The sequence below is a fragment of the Diabrotica virgifera genome, chromosome 3, assembly GCF_917563875.1.
Source record: "Diabrotica virgifera virgifera chromosome 3, PGI_DIABVI_V3a".
NCBI lineage: Eukaryota > Metazoa > Arthropoda > Insecta > Coleoptera > Chrysomelidae > Diabrotica > Diabrotica virgifera.
Window position 1 is genome coordinate 113579156 of NC_065445.1, and position 23463 is coordinate 113602618.

The window sequence follows — 23463 nt, forward strand, 5'->3', positions numbered from 1 at the left end:
GCAAAACTCTCTTATTTTTCACTTAGAACAGGGAGCGCAAACCAGCACTCTAAATCGACGATTTTCGACTCTATTTGGAGTCATCATCAGAGAGGCGTAGGTTTGCTGCTTTCTGCCCGAAGTGACAAAACTACGAAAGCTTATCCACGCATTGCAACTCACGTTTATGGAGTAGGTGACTAGCGTCATCTGCCCACTGAAAGGCAAAGTTTTCAACCTAATAGAAACATTAATAATATTGAAAAATAGAAAGTATTTAACGCTTCGTTGATCGCGCATTGGATGGGCAGTCCCATTGTTTACAATTTTTTGTTTAAATAAAAACTATTCGGCACTGTAGATTTGGGACATCTTTAAGTGGTCTTTTGGTAACTAGTTGTCTAAGTTTTACACAAAAATGCTGGTTTTATTGCTTTGTAAATTTTTTAAGAATACAGCAGGTATCTGGTTAATAGTACAAAAATATGCTCATAAAATGATGATGTATTCAAAACTATGAATCAACTTGATTAAATTTGCTTTTAAGTCAGAGTTTTGTTGATAATATTTTATTTACTATGACAAACTAAATTACTACAAATCTATTTTTACGACTAATGATGGATTCAAAACTATCAATCAATTCGAGTAAATTTGTTTTTAAATCAGAGTTTTGTCGATAATATTTTATTTACTATGACAAACTAAATTACTACAAATGTATTAAGGCCCTCGGTACATAATTCGCAAATATTTTACGGCTATCATTACTTTTTCTGTCTTTACACGGCAAATTACGTGTAGTAAAATTCACACTAGTATTAGGTCTGGGTCCCGCGTATGAAAAAAAGTTGATTAATAGCAAGCTGAAAATTTGTTAATAGCTTAAGGGTGTCTAGTCGGACAAACTTTGATATATGGGAACCCTGGAACAGGGGTAGTTTTAATGGTGGAACAGGTTAAAAATTTGGAACGGTCAGACCACGAAAACGTCACATGTATTTTGTCTGACAAAACTTCCAATTGATTTGTTACCCTTTCATTAAACTCTCATGAAAAAATCAGACTGCTATTTATCACCTGTCGTAATTCCTGTCATTCGACATTTTCTACATGTTCCACTCATTATAATGCCCATTTGGTGATAAATAGCAGCCTGATTTTTGCATGAGAGTTTAATGAAAGGGTAACAAATCAATTGGAAGTTCTGGCGGACAAAATACATGTGACGTTTTCGTGGTCTGACCATTCCAAATTTTTAACCTGTTCCACAATTAAAACTTCCCCTGTTCCAGTGTTTCCGTATATCAAAGTTTGTCCGACTAGACACACTTAAGCTATTAACAAATTTTCAGCTTGCTATTAATCAACTTTTTTTTCATACGCGGGATCCAGACCTATATGGATATGTAAACTTTACTTGACAATGTCATCATTAACTTTAAAGATGGCTTTTGAATGTTCTTGGATGGCAGTTACTTGTATAATTAATTGCCTTTATTAATCAGTTAATTAATATGATAATTTTTTCACTAACTATGTATTCAGTGATTGTAATACTTTATCTACTGTACAACAAAAACTAATAATCAATCGAAAAAAGAAGAAAAGTGATAAAGTGATTTTTTAATAATATATTGTTACTATGAAACGCTTACAATTTTGAATATCTTTAACAACAAAATAATTGGACCACTGAATATATCCCGGTGTATTCTCTGCTTTGGATCTTCCATAAATAATAACAGATAATACACAAGGATATTATCCTTGTGAATTCTCTGCTTGGATCTTCCATAAATAATAAACAATAAATAACTTTTTATTCAGTTCACGTCTTAAATCAATTATTTATCAAAAATACACTATCAATATTATTTAATCAACAACTCAAAATATTCCCGATGCCATGTCAAATATTTAAAATTGTCACTGTCTTACTGGCAATATGCTGACAATATTCTATTCGACTGAGTGCGTTGTATGACAAAGATAGATTTGGAAAATGTTACCACGGACATTGTGTTCATTTTTTTCGAATCCTGAAAAAACCAATAAATATTTTAAAAAAATTTAAATGCAGAATGAATGACTAAATTATTACCGGGGGCCGAAAGTCCCTTAGAATAAATAAAAGGTTTATTTTGAATGACATATTTGAAATTAACACTAAATTTTCTTTTAGTTTTTCACCCTTGTAACTTATTAAAATAAACATTATAAAAGTTCTCAGGGACTTTCGGCCCTCGCTAATAACGTAATCTTTCATTCTGCGTTTAAATTTTTCAAAAATACTTATTAGTTTTCTCAGGATTCGAAAGAAATAAATCCCATTTGAATGGCATTGGAGCAGAAACTACGTACCCATCCCCTTAAACAACCATTCAAAAAATAACACATGTCGAGCTGATTTATTGTTATGGGACTGGTAGTCCCAGCGCTACTAAGGACGTAATATATAACGGCTATTATAAGTTCGCTCACCTAAGCGAGGGTTACTAAACTAATATATTTTAAATTTTTATTAAGGTTAAATAATTTTCACTTTTGTGCTTAATGCGACAATTCAACATTACATATTTCCAATTATTTATCACTTGAAGAACTAAGTTCTTTCTGCTTGAATATCTAAAAAAAAATACAAATTTAATATCTCACATTTACAAGCTTGTTAGTTTTATAGCTTGTTTGAATAATCCACAAGAAAATTGTTAAGAGCAAACAGTAGCGATCAACAGGTAGCAACAAACGCCTTCCAAGATTGCGGCTCTAATTTTGAATATTTTGTCGAGATATTTGGCACACATATTCGTAATGTAATAAAGAATGGCGGTACAGAGCCCAATTTCAGAAATATTAGTATGTGGAAATTACTCTATACTTAACTAAATAAAATATTGAAAAAAGGAGCCTGTACCGCAATTAAGCAAGACAAAAAAATACACTTTATTCAAATAAACGTTTTTATCCCGTGCCTAAATTTTGTGTCACATTGGAACTACTAAAAATCGATTTTTTTATAACAAGAAATCGAACGTCACTGACTTGGCAACATTTCGCGCCTATGTGTTAAAAAATTATTGTTTTTGATAGTATAAACGTCACTGTCAGTGTCGAATTACTGACGCACTGTTGCCTCACTTTTGAAAGTTCGCAGAACTTTCGCAATCTTGGACCGCGTTTGTTGCTACCTGTTGATCGCTACTGTTTGCTCTTAATAACAAAAATCAAAAATGCTGGACGTGTGTACGTGTACGAATGTGGTTTTATTATGTTAATATCAAAAGAATATACATTTTAAATTGGCATGTACTTACGTCCATGTTGTACTGTTTATTTATTTATGTTCAAAAATTCCAACAATCATATAACTTTCAACTTCAAAATATGATTAGGGTATTTGATTCGACCAATTTGAACTGCGCAAGTCTCTAATCAAAATAAGCAGAAAATCTGCAAATTCTTTTGACTGTCGCATGTCGCCAACTAATCCACAACTTCAAATTTCAGATTCTTGTTATTTCGTAAACGCTAAGAATGAAGCACGCATGCGTCTTGCAGATGCTGACAGTTGCAAACCTATTGCTAATAAGCGTAGTCTTTCTAACCATGATTAACATAATATCCTTCTTCTTTTTGTATAAACGTGACTGTCTGTTTTTTCAATGTGCATCCAGTAAGTTTCATCGTTTTCGTGGTCTTCCCACTGATCGTTTCCATATTGGGGAACCGTCTCTCGCCGTCCTTACTACTCTATTTGTTATCATTCGGCTTATGTGGTCATTCCATTCCACTCTTCTGTTTCTTACCCAGTTATCAATCTTCTCCACCTTGCATTTCCGTCTTTTATCTGTACTTCTAGCTGTGCCCCATAGTGTCTTATCTGTCTTTTTGGCCTCTCTGTGTCAGGTACGGTTTCTGCCGCGTATGTCATTATTGGTCTGAATTTCTCCATATTGTGTCATCCAAGCAACCTGCGACTCTGTTTGCTCTATTCACTTGATCTTCCACTTCTGTTTCGAGCTTTTCGTAGCTAGATAGATGCCTAGATATTTAAACTCCATCACTTGTTCTACTATCTGACCTTCCAGCTCCAATTTACGTCTTACTGAATTTGTTGTTATAACCATGCATTTTGTCTTTTTTGGTAAAATTAACACGTTAAATTTTCTGGCGGTTATATTAAATTGGTGTAGCATACGTTGTAAATAATCTTCACTTTGAGAGGTTAGTATTGCATCGTCTGCGTAGCAGATTATTTTAAGTTGTTTTTCTCCCATTTGGTATCCTTTTTTAGTTCTCACTTTTTTTATTATTTCATCCATGATCAGGTTGAACAATAAAGGACTCAGGGAACCCTCCTGTTTTACATTGCCAGCTTCAATTGGGTTAGTTATTTCATTTTCTACTTTTACTTTTATTGTGTTGTTCTGGTAGTTTGGATGTTTTCGGTCGTTTTAATTGTTCGTAGATGTACCTCTAAATTAACATAATACATATTAGTTAAATAAATTGAAAGAATTTGTACATATTTACCGAAATATAACAATATGAAATTGTGTCTTCGTTTAGGTTCTGAAGAAAGAAATCCACCTGAACAACTGCCGATAGTGTTACAAGTTCTATTGAGCCAAGTCCATCGAATGAGAGCTCTTGAATTGTTAGGAAAGTTTCTAGATTTGGGACCGTGGGCTGTCAATTTAGCGCTCTCAGTTGGAATATTTCCATACGTTTTGAAATTACTGCAAAGCTGTGCTAAAGAATTAAGGACCCTATTGGTCTTCATTTGGGCTAAAATACTGGCTGTTGATAATGTAAGTATTTTGTTTTTATGATTCTGTGTTACTTAATAGTATGTGTAAAACCAATTGAAATATAATTATTTGTAAAATCTACAATAAAAGAATTTTCCTGTACTTGCTGTATAACATCAATCACAAAAAATTTTAATTGAAAAATCCTTTACAAAAGGTATACAACTATTCTAAATGGGAAATAAGCCACAATTTAACCAAAGAATTATTTTATTAACGTTTTTTTATTTTTAATTTAATTTTAATTATTTTATTAATATTTTGTATTTTGACAACGACATCCGATGTGGACGTCGAAACGTTAATAAAATCATTTTTTAGTTAAATTGTGGCATTTGATTTAAAATCTAAACAAACTGCATTTAACCACTCAAAGAAGGGCGGTTCCTCCGACGGGTAGACTTGGGATAAACCTTTATCGTTGAGTGGTCGTATAGGGAAAGGTAAAAGCAAATACATAGTCATGGAAAAAAAAGAATGTGTGTGTGTGTACTTTGTACGCACGTAAGAAGTTATACTTCTATTACATGATTTCTTAAAAATAAATATACCTAGTTTGAACAGTTTGTTTTAATTTTTTTAAACACCAAACGCTTGTTCTTAACGCTTTCAAAAAAATAAATAAAAAATATTGGATTGCTCCGGACTCGAACTCAAGACCTCTCGATCTCTGGCCGAATGCTATACCAAATACGCTACGAAGACTGTGTCTGTATCGGTTCGGACGTAGGTACCTAATGACAGTTCACGGTAACAAACAGACAAGGTGAAGTATTTATAATAAATATACAATAAAATGTTTTAATAATACTCATCTTACTCCTGAGGAAGACAAATCCAAAGACACAAAAATTATAATAAATACATTTACTAAAAACACTAATATATTCTTTTCACACCTTTTCTTGCACTGATATATTTATACATAACTTGAAAGATTCAGCAACTAAACGCCATGCTGTCTTTGTGCGCATGCGCGCAGTATTATGAAATTCTACTCTCAATCGCGCCTAAAGAAGTATAACTTCAAAATAATGGAAAAACTTAATAAAATGGAAGAGAGAGAGAGAGATAGGTGTAGAAAATAAAATAGATGCTATATCAATCGTTCTAAATATGCTAAAATTAGAAAATGAGCTGATTAAAAAGGAAAACCTGGAAATCAAAGAGGAGATGAAATTGCAAGAAAGAAGAATCGAGGCTCTAGAAAAAGAAATAAGAAAGAAAAATATTGTGATACATGGTGTAGATGTAGATGAAACAGCAAATGAAAATAGAGCAATCCTAAAAAATAAAGTCAAAGAAATAAATAATAAAATGAACATTTCAATAGACGAAAACGAGGAGATACGAGATATTCATGGAGTAGGACACCAAAATAATAAAACCAGGCCTATAAAAATAGAACTTAAACATGTGTCGAACAAAATAGAGATACGAAGCCAAACACGTAGACTCAAGGGTAGCAAAATATACATTACGGAAGATTACTCAAAAGAATTACAACAGCAAAGGAAATTTCTAATCCACCACCTGAAATTAGATGGAGATAACTCGGAGCAGTTGGGCTATAAAAATAATGATCATCATCATCAGTAGCTCGACAACCCTTTTTGGGTCCTGGTTTGTTCTACGATTTTCCGCCATTCTGTTCTGTTCCTTGCTTTGTTCTTCCAGTGGGTAATCTCAAGTGTTCTCAGATCTTGTTCCACTTGTTCCATGTATCTAAGTTTGGGTCTTCCCTTTGACCTTCTCCCTACTGGTGTTTGCTTCATTATATGTTTTGGTGTTTCGGTCTCCAACATTCGTTCAACATGGCCCATCCAGCACAGACGTCCGATCTTTATGGATGGTATGACGTCGGGTTCGTTGTATGCTGCGTATAGTTCAAAATTATATCTTCTGTGCCATACGTCATTTTCTTTCACCCCCTTATATATGTGTCTAAGGATTTTTCGTTCAAACGTACCTAATAAGTTCTCATCGCTTTTCGACAATGTCCATGTCTCTGATCCATATATATGGACCGGTTTTATCAGGGTTTTGTATATTTTGCATTTGGTTTTTCTCCTGATGTTGTTAGATCTTAGATGTTTAATGAGTCCATTATATGTTTTATTAGCAATATGTATTCTTCTCTTAACTTCTTCGCTGACATTGTTATCTGCGGTAACTAGTGAACGTAGATATGTAAAATTTTACATATAAAAATCATAACAATGGAAATATTCAATCTGACAATGGAGCAGAGGAACAAAAAACAAAAGGGAAAAAACGAGTGAAAGATCCCCAGGAAACGAAATACAGCACATACCAAAAGCAATAAGAACAGCAGAAAGAGGAGCAGATAATTCAAAAAACTTATAACACAGGCACCAAAAACTACAAAGCTACTTGTAAAAACGACAACGCAAATGGAAAAGAACAACGAAAATAATGGAAAGGAAACAATATTAATAGGTACTTGGAATATCACAAGTCTTTATGGTAAAGGATTCGAATTGACAGATGAAATGAAGTCCCGTACTCTTATGATTTGAGTACACCCAGCTTTCGACTTCCTCTTTCAAGTCTTCATCAGGTCTTCCGGGTCTCGATCTCCTGAGTCTCCATATCGCTATAGTTGTATACTGTTTACAGCAGTACTATTGCTTGGGACTGGGGACGTTCCATTTATACCGTCTATGAAGGCGTGCTTCACTGACATGACGTTTTGGTGGGAGTTGACGCGAAGAGTCTCAGTTATTCTCAGTAAAATATGTGTAATTCATTTTACTGTTATGGTTATATTATACTTTTTTTTATAAAATATTGTTTGTTAAACTTCCTGTAATAATAAAAAATGTATATTTTGTAGACATGTCAATCAGATCTTGTTAGAGATAATGGTCATAAATACTTTTTATCAGTATTGCAAGATACATCAATATCGGTAAGTACATATAAGCTGTTCAGTAAATTATTGTTTTTTGCATGAAGAGAATGTAGAGAAAATTTGACATCTTAACCTGACGTTTTTAAAGTCTATACTTCGTTTTTTAAATAGGAGGAGTAAACTCAAAAGACATATTCACACTCAATAATGTCACTAGAAAAATCACCAGATTCATCTTCTTTTTTGGTTGATCATGACTGTCTTCGACGGTAATCCATAAATATTATAATAAACTAATACGTTGCTAAAGAGTTCTAAAAATAACTGTTTGTTTTTATATAAATGCACACCAAAGATCTAAAAATTAAAGGAATAACGCAGAAAACACGAAAATCGTCGGTATAACTTAATTAACATATGCGTTTTAAATGCCAATAGTGTAAAAAGTTCGTAAATGTCAATAATGTCAAAATTTCATGATTTATGCCTGGTTGCACCAACAGATCTTAAGCTTAAGACTTCCCTTAAGCGCAGCTTACCAAATATACGCGTTGCACCATTGAGTTTTAGATCAATTTTCAGCTTGCCACGTGAGACTATCTATAAGCTGAGCTGGGCTAAGCTGGGCTACCAGACATTAGTGGAGTAAACTTGCCTGCGGTTGGTCCAATCACAAACAAGCATTACGACGCGGTAAATTTGAATTAGTCCTCCTATTTAAAAAACGAAAAAACGAGGTATAGTTTATTCGCGATATTAAGTCACAATGACGACCTCTCGTGGATTTCAGCTGAACTAGCTTAGAGGGTGTTTTTAATGTCAAACGCTGAGCACACATGCATTTGACACAAGTAGGTAGGTAATATTCATTATTTATTTTTACACGTTTTTTTTTACAAATATTATATAAAACATCGACGCCAACTTTGATTGAAAGGTGAAGATTCCACGTTAATCATTTTGTGTTGCCCAAAATTAATTAAAAACATACAAAAATAAATAATGAATATTACCTACTTGTTTCAAATACATGTGCGCTCAGCGTTTGACATTGAAAACATCCTCAAAGCTAGTTCAGCGGAAATCCACGAGAGGTCGTCGTTGTGACTTAACATCGCGAATACGGTGATGAGCGCGCTAATAACCGGCAAAATAACTCAAAAGATAGAAACCATATTAAGGGGGTATTAGCACGCTATAGTCAAAATAGGTGGCGAATTTGTAAACTAACGTTTAACAATTCTTTGAATAGATGGCAGCACGTACATATATTTTATTATTAAATTTAGTTCTCTGAACGACACAGCATTGATGCCACGTATTGCAACTTAAGCTCGGCACAGCTCGCTCTCAATCGTACTTTGTATTTACAGACGACAGTTTTTAATCCTTTCTTTACCTGCCTAGGGTAAATTCTCATTAATAGTTTAATAGATACTAAACGTTCATTCATTTGGAAATAGTTTATTATTTAATATTGTATTTACCGACGGCAATTCGTAATTCTTTACCTGCTCAAAAAGATTTATTTCAAACTAAAGAAATTTGCAATTATTTGAAATACAAGTAAGTGCCTATCTAAATGACCAAAAAAGAATTATGGTAATTCTCAGAATGAAGATCGAGTATAAAATTAGTATTTTTAATAAATGTAAAATACGTAAGTCAATTGAAAAACAGCGTCACTGCAATAACTTTTTTCATATTGAATGTTTTTTTCAACAGGGGAAGTTTTTCCTCGGAAAATTTCACATTTTCATTTCATTTCTCATTTCAACATGCGAGGCAGAATAATAATTAGCCTAATGAGCCACTTACTTAAAACATTTTTAAAAGTGATATAGTTACAGCAGAATATATAAAAAATGCGAAGAACAAGTATCATGGACAAAGATTGGATTCCGCAATGCCTTGCCCTTAGGCACCCGAGAGGCTCTATTGACTGTCCAACTGCTTATGCAGAGGTGCAGATATGTCAACTATGACGTACCTATATATTTGTTTTATCGACTACAAAAAGGCATTTGATAGAGTACAACATGATAAGCTCATACTCATAACCAGCTTGGAGGAAACTGGATTAGATAGATCTAAACATTAGATATGCCGACGACACAGTAGTTTTTGCAGATAGCCTAGATGATTTGCAAAGAATAATGTCGCTCACATAAGTAGTGAACGTGGACTTAATTTCAATACGAAAAAAAGAAAGTAATGGTAGTCAGTAAAAGCGAAATATATTACATATACGGCTTTTGGTTAACCAACAAACAATTAACAGAGTGAACAGCTACACATACCTTGGTGCCTACATAAACAGTCAATGGGACCACCCTAGTGAAATAAAACAACGCATAGGAAAAGCGAGATCAGCGTTCGTAATGATGAAGTCTCGTTTCAGAAGTCACATTTACCACTTGGTAACAAAGTGTCTATTATCAGATCCTATGTATTTTCTAGATTATTATACGGAGTAGAAGCCTGGACTCTTTCCGAAGCTTCTTTAAGAAAACTCAAGGCATTCGAGATGTGGTATTACAGTCGCATTTTAAGAATTTCGTGGATGGGTCGTGTGACTAATGTTGAGGTCTTACGTAGAATGAGCAGTGGGCAAGGAATGCGAGATTATTAACACACATTATTATCAAAGAGCGCAAAGTAGAATATCTTGGACATGTTATGAGGAATGAATATTGAGGACCAGGGAAAAGAAGAATATCTTGGCTTCATAATCTGAGAAACTGGTTCAATACATCGACAAACAGACTATTCCGAATAGCAGCAAGCAAAGTTAGGATAGCCATGCTGATCGCCAACATCCGGAACGAATAAGCACCGTGAGAAGAAGAAGTATACTTCATTTTAAATTATTCTTCTTCTTATTCATGTGCCTCGTCCGTTGCGGACATTGGCACGTTAGTCCAAACCATTGGCGTAAGTTTTGAAGCCATGAGTGTCTTCTTCTTCTGGGTCCACGTTTGCTCTCTATTTTACTCTGTATTGTCAGTGGCAGTATACGATATTTATCATGTCTCATAATATGATCGAGGTATTCAGGTTTCCGTTTCTTAATTGTGAAAGAGATTTCTTATTTTTGTTTTCCCCTCGGCGCAATACCTCTACGTTGGTAGTGTGAGTCGTCCAGGATATTTTGAGGATAGGTCGGTACACCCACATTTCGAATTCCTCCAGCTTGTTCATCAATGTTTCCGTTATTGTCCAGGCCTCTGCTCCATACAGCAAGACCGGAAAGATATCATTTTAGCAGCCGTATTTTTAGTGGGATAGATATATCGAATTTGATGAATATATTTCTCATGTTGTCATAAATGTTGCTCTGGCCTTTTCAATTCTAGACCGTATTTCGGTTGTTTAATCCTATTTCGAGTTGACGACTTTTCCAAGGTATACATATGAGCAGTGCTGTTTTTGTAACAATAGAAGGTTCCAATACGCTTAGGTTCCGGTACGCAATGTTCCTGGGGGTCTGGGGATTGTTCATAAGGGGGGTCCACCCCGGGAAAACTTTTTAAATTTATCCTTAATAATGGCGGTTTAAAGCTATTTGGGAGCAAGGGAAAAATTCAGGAATTTGTCTATAATTTTGTTGATTTTTTTATTTTTTGTCCCAAGAGGTGCCGGTACGGCGTACCGGCGCGTACCGTCACAAAAACAGCACTGCATATGAGTGTAATGTGTAGTGTGTGTGTTTGTTGTGTAAATGTCTTGTTACTTAGCAAAGTCGAAGTCATTGTTTTTTAAGGTGACCAACTATTTTTTTGTTCAGAAAGAGTACACTTTGCAAGTATTGAAAATATGTTAATCTCCTAAACCTACAAAAAAAAATTAAATCCTAATACTAAATCTGTTTCTGGGCAAAAATAATTAATCCTAATACTAAATCTGTTTCTGGGCCAAAAATAATTAATCCTAATGTTTCTGGGCTAAAAATTTAAATCCTACTACTAAATCTGTTTCTGGGACAAAAATTTAATTAATCCTAATACTAAATCTGTGTTTGGGCCAAAAATAATGAATTCTACTGTTTCTGGACCAAAAATAATTAATCCTAATACTCAATCTGTTTCTGGGCCAAAAATAATTGGTCCTAAAATGTTTCTGGGCTAAAAATTTAAATCCTACTACTAAATCTGTGTCTGCTACCGCGGACCCATAAAATATTTACATAAAAAAAAAGGATTACTGTAAATATACGCTAAATAAATAATATGAGCTTTTGCTATCTACTAAATAATAGTTTTTCTCACTAATTCGCGCAATTAGTCACTTTATATAACGACACAATGAAAAAGTCTCTATTTCTCTGATTGAAATACAGTCTTACATGACTTGTCTTATGTATTCATCCAAAGTATATTACCATTATAGAAATTTAAAGTTAGTTTATAATATATAGTACCTTTAGATTATGGTGCGAGGCAAATGGTGCGAGGCAACTGGTGCGAGGCAAATGGTGCGAGGCAAATGGTGCGAGGCAAATGGTGCGAGGCGAATGGTGCGGGGCGAATGGTGCGAGGCAAATGGTGCGAGGCGAATGGTGCGGGGCGAATGGTGCGAGGCAAATGGTGCGAGGCAAATAGTGCGAGGCAAATGGTGCGAGGCAAATGGTGCGAGGCAACTGGTGCGAGGTAAATGGTGCGAGGCAACTGGTGCGAGGCAAATGGTGCGAGGTAAATGGTGCGAGGCAAATGGTGCGAGGTAAATGGTGAAAGGCAAATGGTGCGAGGCAAATGGTGAGAGGCAAATGGTGCGAGGCAAATGGTGCGAGGCGAATGGTGCGAGGCAACTGGTGCGCGGCAAATGGTGCGAGGCAAATGGTGCGAGGCAAATGGTGCGAGTCAAATGGTGCGAGGCAAATGGTGCGAGGCAAATGGTGAGAGGCAAATGGTGCGAGGCAAATGGTGCGAGGCGAATGGTGCGAGGCAAATGGTGAGAGGCAAATGGTGCGAGGCGAATGGTGCGAGGCAACTGGTGCGAGGCAACTGGTGCGCGGCAAACGGTGCGAGGCAAATAGTGCGAGGTAAATGGTGCGAGGCAAATGGTGAGAGGCAAATGGTGCGAGGCAAATGGTGCGAGGCAAATGGTGCAAGTACAACTCTGTACAAAATGGCTCCGAGAAGAGAAGTTTATGTGCGAGTGGTTTTATAATCATGTTTGTGTTAATATAAAACGAAAATATAAAAATAAGAAGACATCATAGATTTTGGATGTCAAATTTCAAAAAAAAAAGGAGAAATTTATTGTTGTATAGCTTATGACTTGCATTCCATATTTCTGGTTTCATTTTGTAAAATGCAATTAATTGCAAAAAACAATTAAGTCTACTAATCACTCCCCGAAAACAAACTATTCCTTTCTACTATGGCAGACAATAAAACCAGTTTCTCCACCGCACAAATAATGAATTCCTTTGAAGTACCGACAGCCGACCGTACCAAACAATTACAAACCTTTGCAATTGTTAAAAACAGCTTATGTTACAATTCGGTCCAGACGTGATTCCAAATACGTTCGTTTCTAACTCTTCAGACGTCTTCAGTGGGGCTACAAGAACACCTCTGATTCGAAACGAAACCAAGCTGCCTATTTAAACAGAATTAAAAAAAAAATATTAAGTTATCAATCGAAGTAGCACAGAAAACGACAATAAATATCGTTCCCATACCACCAGATTGACAACAGGTGGAATACTTTCTTTGGTTACACCTCCTGAGATTTTCAAAATTTATAAATCAAACAGGATGCCGAGGAAATTAAGATGAGAGAATTCTAAATAATTCACAACTCATCTGCTCAGCGTGGTAAAAGTTCCAACAAGAAGGATTCCTTAATACTCCTACAAAGGAGTAAATGAATTAAAAATGTATAAACATTTTCAATATCTTTGCAACACGAAAATGCAGAAGCTGCATAATACTCTGGTTAAATCGGAGAGTGCAGGAAAAGTCTATACCGGTTTCGGAGGTCTTTCCCCCTCGTCAGTAGTCCCATATCCTGTTCTCTCCGATTTCTCCACGTATCATACTTTGGGCCTTTCCGAATTGCAAAGAAAGAAATATCACGGATGAACTAGAGCAGTCTACCGAAAAACAAAGTAAGTTATCAATCGAAGCACCACCTGTACCACCAGATTGACAACAGGTGGAATACTTTCTTTGGTTACACCTCCTGAGATTTTCAAAATTTATAAATCAAACAGGATGCCGAGGAAATTAAGATGAGAGAATTCTAAATAATTCACAACTCATCTGCTCAGCGTGGTAAAAGTTCCAACAAGAATGATTCCTTAATACTCCTACAAAGGAGTAAATGAATTAAAAATGTATAAACATTTTCAATATCTTTGCAACACGAAAATGCAGCAGCTGCATAATACTCTGGTTAAATCGGAGAGTGCAGGAAAAGTCTATACCGGTTTCGGAGGTCTTTCCCCCTCGTCAGTAGTCCCATATCCTGTTCTCTCCGATTTCTCCACGTATCATACTTTGGGCCTTTCCGAATTGCAAAGAAAGAAATATCACGGATGAACTAGAGCAGTCTACCGAAAAACAAAGTAAGTTATCAATCGAAGCACCACCTGTACCACCAGATTGACAACAGGTGGAATACTTTCTTTGGTTACACCTCCTGAGATTTTCAAAATTTATAAATCAAACAGGATGCCGAGGAAATTAAGATGAGAGAATTCTAAATAATTCACAACTCATCTGCTCAGCGTGGTAAAAGTTCCAACAAGAAGGATTCCTTAATACTCCTACAAAGGAGTAAATGAATTAAAAATGTATAAACATTTTCAATATCTTTGCAACACGAAAATGCAGCAGCTGCATAATACTCTGGTTAAGTCGGAGAGTGCAGGAAAAGTCTATACCGGTTTCGGAGGTCTTTCCCCCCTCGTCAGTAGTCCCATATCCTCTTCTCTCCGATTTCTCCACGTATCATACTTTGGGCCTTTCCGAATTGCAAAGAAAGAAATATCACGGATGAACTAGAGCAGTCTACCGAAAAACAAAGTAAGTTATCAATCGAAGCACCACCTGTACCACCAGATTGACAACAGGTGGAATACTTTCTTTGGTTACACCTCCTGAGATTTTCAAAATTTATAAATCAAACAGGATGCCGAGGAAATTAAGATGAGAGAATTTTAAATAATTCACAACTCATCTGCTCAGCGTGGTAAAAGTTCCAACAAGAAGAATTCCTTAATACTCCTACAAAAGAGTAAATGAATTAAAAATGTATAAACATTTTCAATTTCTTTGCAACACGAAAATGCAGCAGCTGCGTAATACACACCTTTATGTCATCAATTTTACTTCTTTAGCGTAGATTTATTTGATGTTTTAAAAAATTTGTTTCTCTCTACAGGCTGAATCGAGGACGCAAGCCACGTTTGTATTAGCGTGTATAGTAAACAACTACCATGATGGTCAAGAAGCAGCTCTACAAGGATCGTTAGTGAGTGTCTGTTTAGAGCAACTTAACGATCCTTCACCTCAGTTACGACAATGGGTGGCTATTTGTTTAGGGCGATTATGGGACCATTACGAAAAGGCTAGATGGACTGGTGTCAGAGACATAGCTCACGAAAAATTGTACAATTTGTTAAAAGATCCAGTATCTGAGGTGAGTGCTGTAATTTATATTTTTTTCTGATAAACTCTACATACTGAGTGAGTCTGTAATTTGGAATAAATTCAATATCTCAAAATACTAATTGTTTTTTTGAAAATTGCTCAGACCCGTCGATTAGTATTTCAAGTTGTCCTTTTAGACATACAATAATAATGTATACAGGGTGTCCCAATTTAGAGATATGACGTCATCGTTTATTTTCTTAAATGACAACACTGTCATTTTGATAGTTATTTTGATAGGGTGTGTAAAATTATACATAACTGCAAAATATCAAACTTTTATTCTCTACCATTTACAACATAATAAAAAGTAGCAAAGTTATATCTGTAATTTGGAATAAATTCAATAATTGAAATACTAATTGTTTTTTTGAAAAATGCTCAGGCCCGTCGATTAGTATTTCAAATTGCCATTTTCGACATTAAATAATAATGTATACAACTTGTCCCAATTTAGAGATAGGACGTCGTTGTTGATTTTCTTAAATGGCAACACTGTCATTTTAATAACTATTTTGATAGGGCGTGTAAAGTTTTTTTTTTTTGTTTTGATTCTGGCCTTGGTTTAGAACCTTTAGCCACGTAATTACATATAAAATTATTATTCGTTCATACAAAATCGTGTGTAAAGTTATACATAACTGCAAAATTTCAAATTTTTATTCCCTACCATTTACAAGATAATAAAAAAGTAACAAAGTTATGAAAAACAAGTAATCAAATAATGATTGAATTTAATGATTTCAATTAAGCAAATGCTCATAATGTTGCCCATTGACTATTTGACAATAATTAAGGGCAACATTATGAGCATTTGCTTAATTGAAATAATTAAATTTAATTATTATTTGATTACTTGTTTTCATAACTTTGTTATTTTTTATTATCTTGTAAATGGTAGGGAATAAAAATATGGAATTTTGCAGTTATGTATAACTTTACACACCCTATCAAAATCATCAAAATAGTTATTAAAATGACAGTGTTGCCATTTAATAGAATCGACGATGACGTCATATTTCTAAATTGGGAGACCCTGTATACATTATTATTGTATGTCAAAAATTACAATTTGAAATACTAATCGACGGGTCTGAGTCATGAGCATTTTTCAAAAAAACAATTAGTATTTGAATTATTGAATTTATTTCAAATTGCAGATATAACTTTGTTATTTTTTATTATCTTGTAAATGGTAGAGAATAAAAATTTGATATTTTGCAGTTATGTATAACTTTATACACCCTATCAAAATAGCTATCAAAATGACAGTGTTGCCATTTAAGAAAATCAACGAAGACGTCATATCTCTAAATTGGGACACTCTGTATATACATTATTATTTTATGTCAAAAAGGACAATTTGAAATACTAATCGACGGGTCTGAGCATTTTTCAAAAAAACGATTAGTGTTTGAGATATTGAATTTATTCCAAATTACAGACTCACTCTGTATACACTAATCACAAAAATATCGCATAATTATTGAAACGGGAAATAGTTTAAAAATAAGTTTTAATTTTTAGCAGAATGGTATACCTAATTCTTGTCTATCGTCTCCTTTAGGTGTTTACAAATCCGTTACATTTGAAGTTGAAGCGTATTTTTGCCGAAAAAAAAAACCGACAGACACTCTTCATTGTGGGATCCACAAAGTGCAAATCTTGACTCATCAGTAAAAATAATATTAGCCCAGTCGTTAATATCCCAATCAACATATTCTGGTGCAAACCTTAAACGTGTTACACGGTGTGCTCTCGTTAACAGTGGAGCAGTAGCAGGCATTCTGGCTCTGATTCCAAATTTCCTTAATCTGTTTCTAACCAAATTAACACGTATTCGAACATTACGAACTGTGGAAAGATCATTTCACAGTTGTCTAGCTATAAGATGATTTGTACGCAAAGTCTGCAGATGTAAATAGCGTTCACCTGGAAAGTGCTGGAACTGGTTTCGTTGTGTATCCTCCACTTTCTCTATACCTTCTTAAAGACTTGAAACATTGGATAGATGGGTTCCCATAACATCAGCAAGATATTGTGGTGATCTTCTTCTTCTTCTACGGCACTACAGCCCAAATTGAGCCTTGGCCTCCTTTATTTTTTGCCTCCACCCTTGCCTGTCTGTGGCTGCTCTTCTCCATACACGGACTCCTAAAAGGGCTTGTGTGTCGTTGTTTATTGTGTCTTCCCAGCGCTTTCGTGGTTTCCCAACCGGTCTCTTTCCTTGCATTCTAGCATTCAGTGCTCGTTTTGGTAGCCTATCCTCTCCCATTCTTATCACATGTCCGGCCCATTGCAATCTTTGTATTCTAATAAAGTCTGACAGGGGCGTTTTCTTATAAAGTTGATAAAGCTCGTTGCTGTATCGACTTCTGAAGATGCCGTTTTCCCTCGCCGGTCCTAGTATTCTCCTAAGTACTTTCCTTTCGAATGTGTCGAGTTTGTTTTTGGATGTTTCTTTCAGGGCCCAGGCTTCACTGCCATAGCATGTTATTGGTCGAATTAAGGTTTTATAGATTCTCATCTTTGTATTTCGGTGGACACTTTTAGACCGAAATATATGGGAGAGGACAAAATAAGCTGTGTTTGCCTGCGTTATTCTCTTCCGTATTTCTCCATCTTCTGATCCGTCGGCATATATTTCTACTCCCAGGTATGCAAACTTTTCAACCGTTTCAATGTCATCTTCATGTATAATGGTTTCTGGGACTATATTTCTTCTCGTCTGAGTCATTATTTTTGTTTTTTCTGTGTTCATTTCCAGACCTAGCATTTTTGTTTGTGTTTTTAACTCTGCATATGTTTCCTGTGCTCCTGTTGATGTTCTATTCATAATATTAATATCATCAGCATAAGCGGCCAGTTGAACCGTTCGGTTGGTCAGTAGATTCGTCCAGTTTGCATTTGCCTAACCGCATACTCCAGTGCCAGGTTAAACAATGTTGGGGCCAGCCCATCTCCCTGCTTTAGTCTCTGCGAAATGTTGAAAAAGTCTGTCCGGTGGTTTTGTATTCGTACACATGCCTGAGTTTCATCCATTGTGGCTTTAATGAGTCTTATTAGCTTATGTGGTATTGCCAATTCAGCCAATATATAGTATAGTTTGTTCCTTTTGACTCAGTCGTATGCCTGTTTGAAGTCTACAAACACGTTGTGAACATCAACATCGTGTTCCCATGCTTTGCTCAAGATCTGTTTGACTGTAAATTTTGATCCAGTGTCGATCTTCCCCGTCGGAAGCCCGTCTGATACTCTCCAATAATATTTTCTGCTAGTGGTTGGAGCCGCTGGTTTATAATATACGTGAGGACTTTATATGCTGTACATAGTAGAGAGATTCCACGGTAGTTTTTGCACTGGAGTTTGTCTCCTTTTTTATAGATCGGGCATACTATACTGTTCTTCCAGTCATCGGGTATTTTCTCTTCTTGCCATACGTCTTTGATGAGCGCGTGGATGTGACTTACTAGGTGGTCGCTACCTACCTTATATAGTTCTGCTGGTACTTCGTCAACTCCTGGAGCTTTATTGTTTTCTGGGCCTTAATGGCTTCGAAAACTTCCTCTATGGTTGGAGCTTCTACTCCATTCTCTTCTACGTAGATCATACCCATTTCATCTTCCATGTCTACTTGAGTTCCAAGTAGTGTCTGAAAATAATGCTTCCAGGTTTCTGTGACTTTCTGTTGGTCACTGATTATTTGCCCACTTTCATCTTTACATAGACTTGTTTGAGATTTATACCCACTTTTTATCTTTTTTAGGTATTTGTAAGCTCCTCTAATTTCGTTGTTTTTGAAATTTTCTTCCATTTTTTCTATTTGTCCATTTTCATAGGCTCTCTTTTTATTTCTACATGTCTTGTCTGCTTTCCGTCTTGCGACTTCAAATAATGTTCGTCTTTCCCGTGTTCTTCTTGTTATGTACATTTTGTGAGCTTCATTTCTTTCCTCTATTGCTTGTCTGCACTCGTCATCAAACATGCTGCTCTTCTCTCCTTTTTCTTGTTTCCCAGGGTGGACGCTGCTGCTGTCAGTACTGCTGTTTTGATATTAGTCCATTTGCCCTCTATGGAGTGCAGTTCTAGCGTTCTTAACTCATTTGCGACTTCTTGTTCGAACTTCTCTTTACATTCCTGAATCTTCAGTTTTTCCAGGTCGAGTTTGTTTGTTCTTTGTTGTCTTTCGTTTCTTTCCCTGTTAACTCTGCATCTAAATTTGGTTTGTACTAAAAGATGGTCTGATCCACAGCATGCTCCTCGTCGTGTTCTCACATCGGAGATACTACTGGCTGCCCTTTTGTCTATCAGCACATGGTCAATTTGATTGGTTGTGGTTCCATCTGGTGAAATCCATGTCATTTTGTGTATGTTTTTATGTGGGAAGCATGTGGAACTTATAACCATGTTTTTACTGGTGGCAAAATTTATCAAAAACTCCCCATTCTCGCTTGTTTCATTGCGCAGATAGTGTTTTCCTATTGTGCCATAGAACTGCGGTTCCTTGCCTATTTTAGCATTCATATCACCCATTATAATCTTGATGTCATTTTTTGGCGCATTATCATATACTAAGTCCAGGTGTTGGTAAAAGCTTTCCTTTGTATGTTGCTCTTGATCTTTTGTTGGACAGTGAATGTTTATCATTGTTAGGTTGAAGAAGTGGGTGCAAATTCTCAACTTGCATATCCTTTCACTGGCTGCCTGGAAGTCGATGATTTTTGACTTAAAATCATTATCCACCACAAATGCGACTCCACATTCTTTGCTTCCTTGTTCCTTCCCACTATATAGAATTGTGTGCGTTTTAGTGTCCCTGACACCTTTCCCCAGCCATCTTGTCTCCTGAAGAGCAGTAATCATGAGCTTATATCTTTTTATTTCTTGCAGAAGTGCGGTTTGAGCTCCTGGTCTATGTAGCGTCCTCACATTCCAGTTTCCAAATGCATAGTCCATGTTTCGTAGCTTGAGTCGTTTCCGAAAGTTCCGTCCTGTATTCCGAGGCAAATGTTCAGGTTTCGTAACAGTGCGTTTTTTCCGGGAGTGGGTTGTCAGCCCACTGCCCAACCTTCCTCCTTTATCCGGGCTTAGGACCGGCAGTGGTGTCTCCTGAGCTACTCGATCCACCCATTTGTCACCACAGGCGGAGTTATATTGTGGTGATCGTCTATCTCCAATTAAAGCTACAATTTGGTCTGCTTGTTCTGAGGTTAAATTACTCATTTTTTGTAAGAACGCACCTTCTTATTGAAAAAATCAAGCAGACATAGTGCACAGATCAAATTCTTGAACACAAATGTCCAAAATAAATATTCTCTTTTAACAACGTTTTGTTTACTGTTTTTTTTTCGGCAAAAACACGCTTCCAATTGAAATATAATGGATTTTTAAACACCTGAAGGAGACGATAGACGAATATTAGGTATAATATTCTGCTGAAAATTAAAAATTATTTTTGAACTTTTTTTCTGTTTGAGAAATTATGCGATACTTTTTGTGTTTAATGTATATAGTCCTGTCGCCAGTAGGGGTACAACGGCCTCCTTAATTCAGATGGACTTACCCAAGTTTTCTTTAGGTATTTTGACCCGTAGAACACGAATTTTTTTGGGTAACAGTCGATCCGGATTTTTCGCAAACCAAAACATTTTTTTGTATTTCTTGGGTCATTAGCAAAAAATGTTTTTACAAGTTTTTTCGTAGGATGCATAGTTTTCGACATAAACGCAGTTGAACTTTCAAAAAATCGAAAAATTGCAATTTTTGAACCCGAATAACTTTTGATTGAAAAATAAAATAGCAATTCTGGTTACCGCATTTGAAAGTTAAAGTCAAATTCTATCGGTTTTGATTATTTTCATTGCCAAAAATTATTTTTTTTATTGTTAAGCAAAGCTATAAACACATAGTGATTGAATGATGTTTTAAATGCATTTCTAATTTGAAATCGAACGAGTAGGCGCGCATACAGAATTTCTACGTATATTACGTACATTAAAACGCATGCATTGGGCACGGGAAACACTATGTGTTTATAGCTTTGTTTAACAAATAAAAACTTAATTTTTAGCAATGCAAATAATCAAAACCAATAGAATTTGACTTGAACTTTCAAATGCAGTAAGCAGAATTGCTATTTTATTTTTTAATCAAAAGTTATTCGGGTTCAAAAATTGCACTTTTTCGATTTTTTTTAAAGTTCAACCGCGTTTATCTCGAAAACTATGTATCCTACGAAAAAACTTGTAAGAACATTTTTTGCTGAAAATCACCCAAAAAAATACAAAAAAAGTTTTGTTTTGCGAAAAATCGCTGCTATGTAATTCCTCAAGTTCTTTGTTTATAACAATCTTATCGACATCCGGATCAACTGTTACCCAAAAAATTCGTGTTCTACGGGTCAAAATACATAAAAAAAAACTTGGGTAAGTCCATCTGAATTAAGAAGGCCGTTGTACCCCCCCTGGCGACCGGATTAATATCGTTCCGATTCAAATCGTGTCTCTTACCCATTCTCTTACACGTGTTTTTGGTTCTACCCGTCGTCAAAGAGACTTAGAAGAATACTGAACTGAATCAAAATGGATGGTTGGCCATTATCTAATCTTATAAAAGCCTTATGCAACACGTCGTGCAATATGTCGGGGTCTTTGTCGGTATATAAACATTAAATGGAGAGTGGGGGAGACACGTGTGATCAAAATAGCAAGAGATAAATCACCAATCGGTAGAAGAAGTATCGGCCGACCGCGCAAAAAGTGACAACTTTCCATAGAGGTATCAATCCGCCAATGAACAAGCAGAATTGCTTATAAAGAGAAAAGAAGAAAACGAAGATAAACATTAAATGACGTTTAATAAACGACATTTTATTTTTTTAAATGTTAACGTGACAGACAGTCGATTGTAAGGTTAGAATGCAGAACGGAGTATCAAGTATTTTCCAGACGCAAATTAAAACTTCGAGATAGAGAGAGATAGCCTATCGTGCCTTCTATTCAACCTTGTCCTAGAGATAGCTATTAGACAATTTGGAATAACAACAAGAGGAACTATTGTTAATAGGAGTTAGGTCTGGATCCCGCGTATGAAAAAAAAGTTGATTAATAGCAAGCTGAAAATTTGTTAATAGCTTAAGGGAGTCTAGTCGGACAAACTTTGATATATGGGAACATTGGAACAGGGGAAGTTTTAATTGTGGAACAGGTTAAAAATTTGGAACGGTCAGACCACGAAAACGGCACATGTATTTTGTCCGACAGAACAGACTTAAACTCTCCGAACAGAGATTAAACTCTCATGCAAAAATCAGACTGCTATTTATCACCAAATGGGCGTTTTAATGAGTGGAACATGTAGAATATGTCAAATGACAGGAATTATGACAGGTGATAAATGGCAGTCTGTTTGAGTTTAAGTCTGTTCTGTCGGACAAAATAAATGTGCCGTTTTCGTGGTCTGAACGTTCCAAATTTTTAACCTGTTCCCCAATTAAAACTGCCCCTGTTCCAGTGTTCCCATATATCAAAGTTTATCCGACTAGACACCCTTAAGCTATTAACAAATTTTCAGCTTGCTATTAATCAACTTTTTTTTTCACACGCGGGATCCAGACCTAAGTAGTGTTGGAGAATTCTCGAGAATGAAAAATCAGAGAATATTCTCGATATGGAGAATTTTCTGAGAATGAACCCTATGACGCACTTAGGGATATTGTTGAAGATCAAATAGTGTATTAAAAATCATGAAATTATATACAAAATTATGAGACTAAACAACAGTGTTCTTTATATATAAACAAAATACAAAAACAACAGAGAACACAAAATTTATTTGATAAAAAAATGAAAGTTTCTTCTTAACAACAAATAATGCAAGTAATGGATGTGGTGATTTAATCAGAAAAACATGAGGCCTCAGGTTCAGAATATATTTCTTTCATTAGCTCATCCTGGTCATATACATTCTGCATTTCAATGAACTGATGAGAAATTGTGGGATTTTTTTTCACGAGTCGCCAGCTCAGTCATGGATTGGTCTACGTATAAAGCGTCATTTAGACGGGCTAGTTTTTGAAGTAATATGTTGCCGAAAATATATATTTGGTATGTTTCTGGCAACATTACAGCCATCT

General features: G+C 35.5%; 1 protein-coding gene across 1 annotated transcript in view; it reads left to right on the forward strand.

The window, feature by feature from the left end:
- Positions 1 to 23463, forward strand: part of LOC114327435 (regulatory-associated protein of mTOR) — a 178324-nt gene that overhangs the window by 50931 nt on the left and 103930 nt on the right. The window contains exons 8-10 of the mRNA XM_050646849.1: positions 4552 to 4793; positions 7651 to 7725; positions 15061 to 15318. Of these exons, the coding sequence (XP_050502806.1) occupies positions 4552 to 4793; positions 7651 to 7725; positions 15061 to 15318 (575 nt within the window). The remainder of the gene's footprint in view (positions 1 to 4551; positions 4794 to 7650; positions 7726 to 15060; positions 15319 to 23463) is intronic.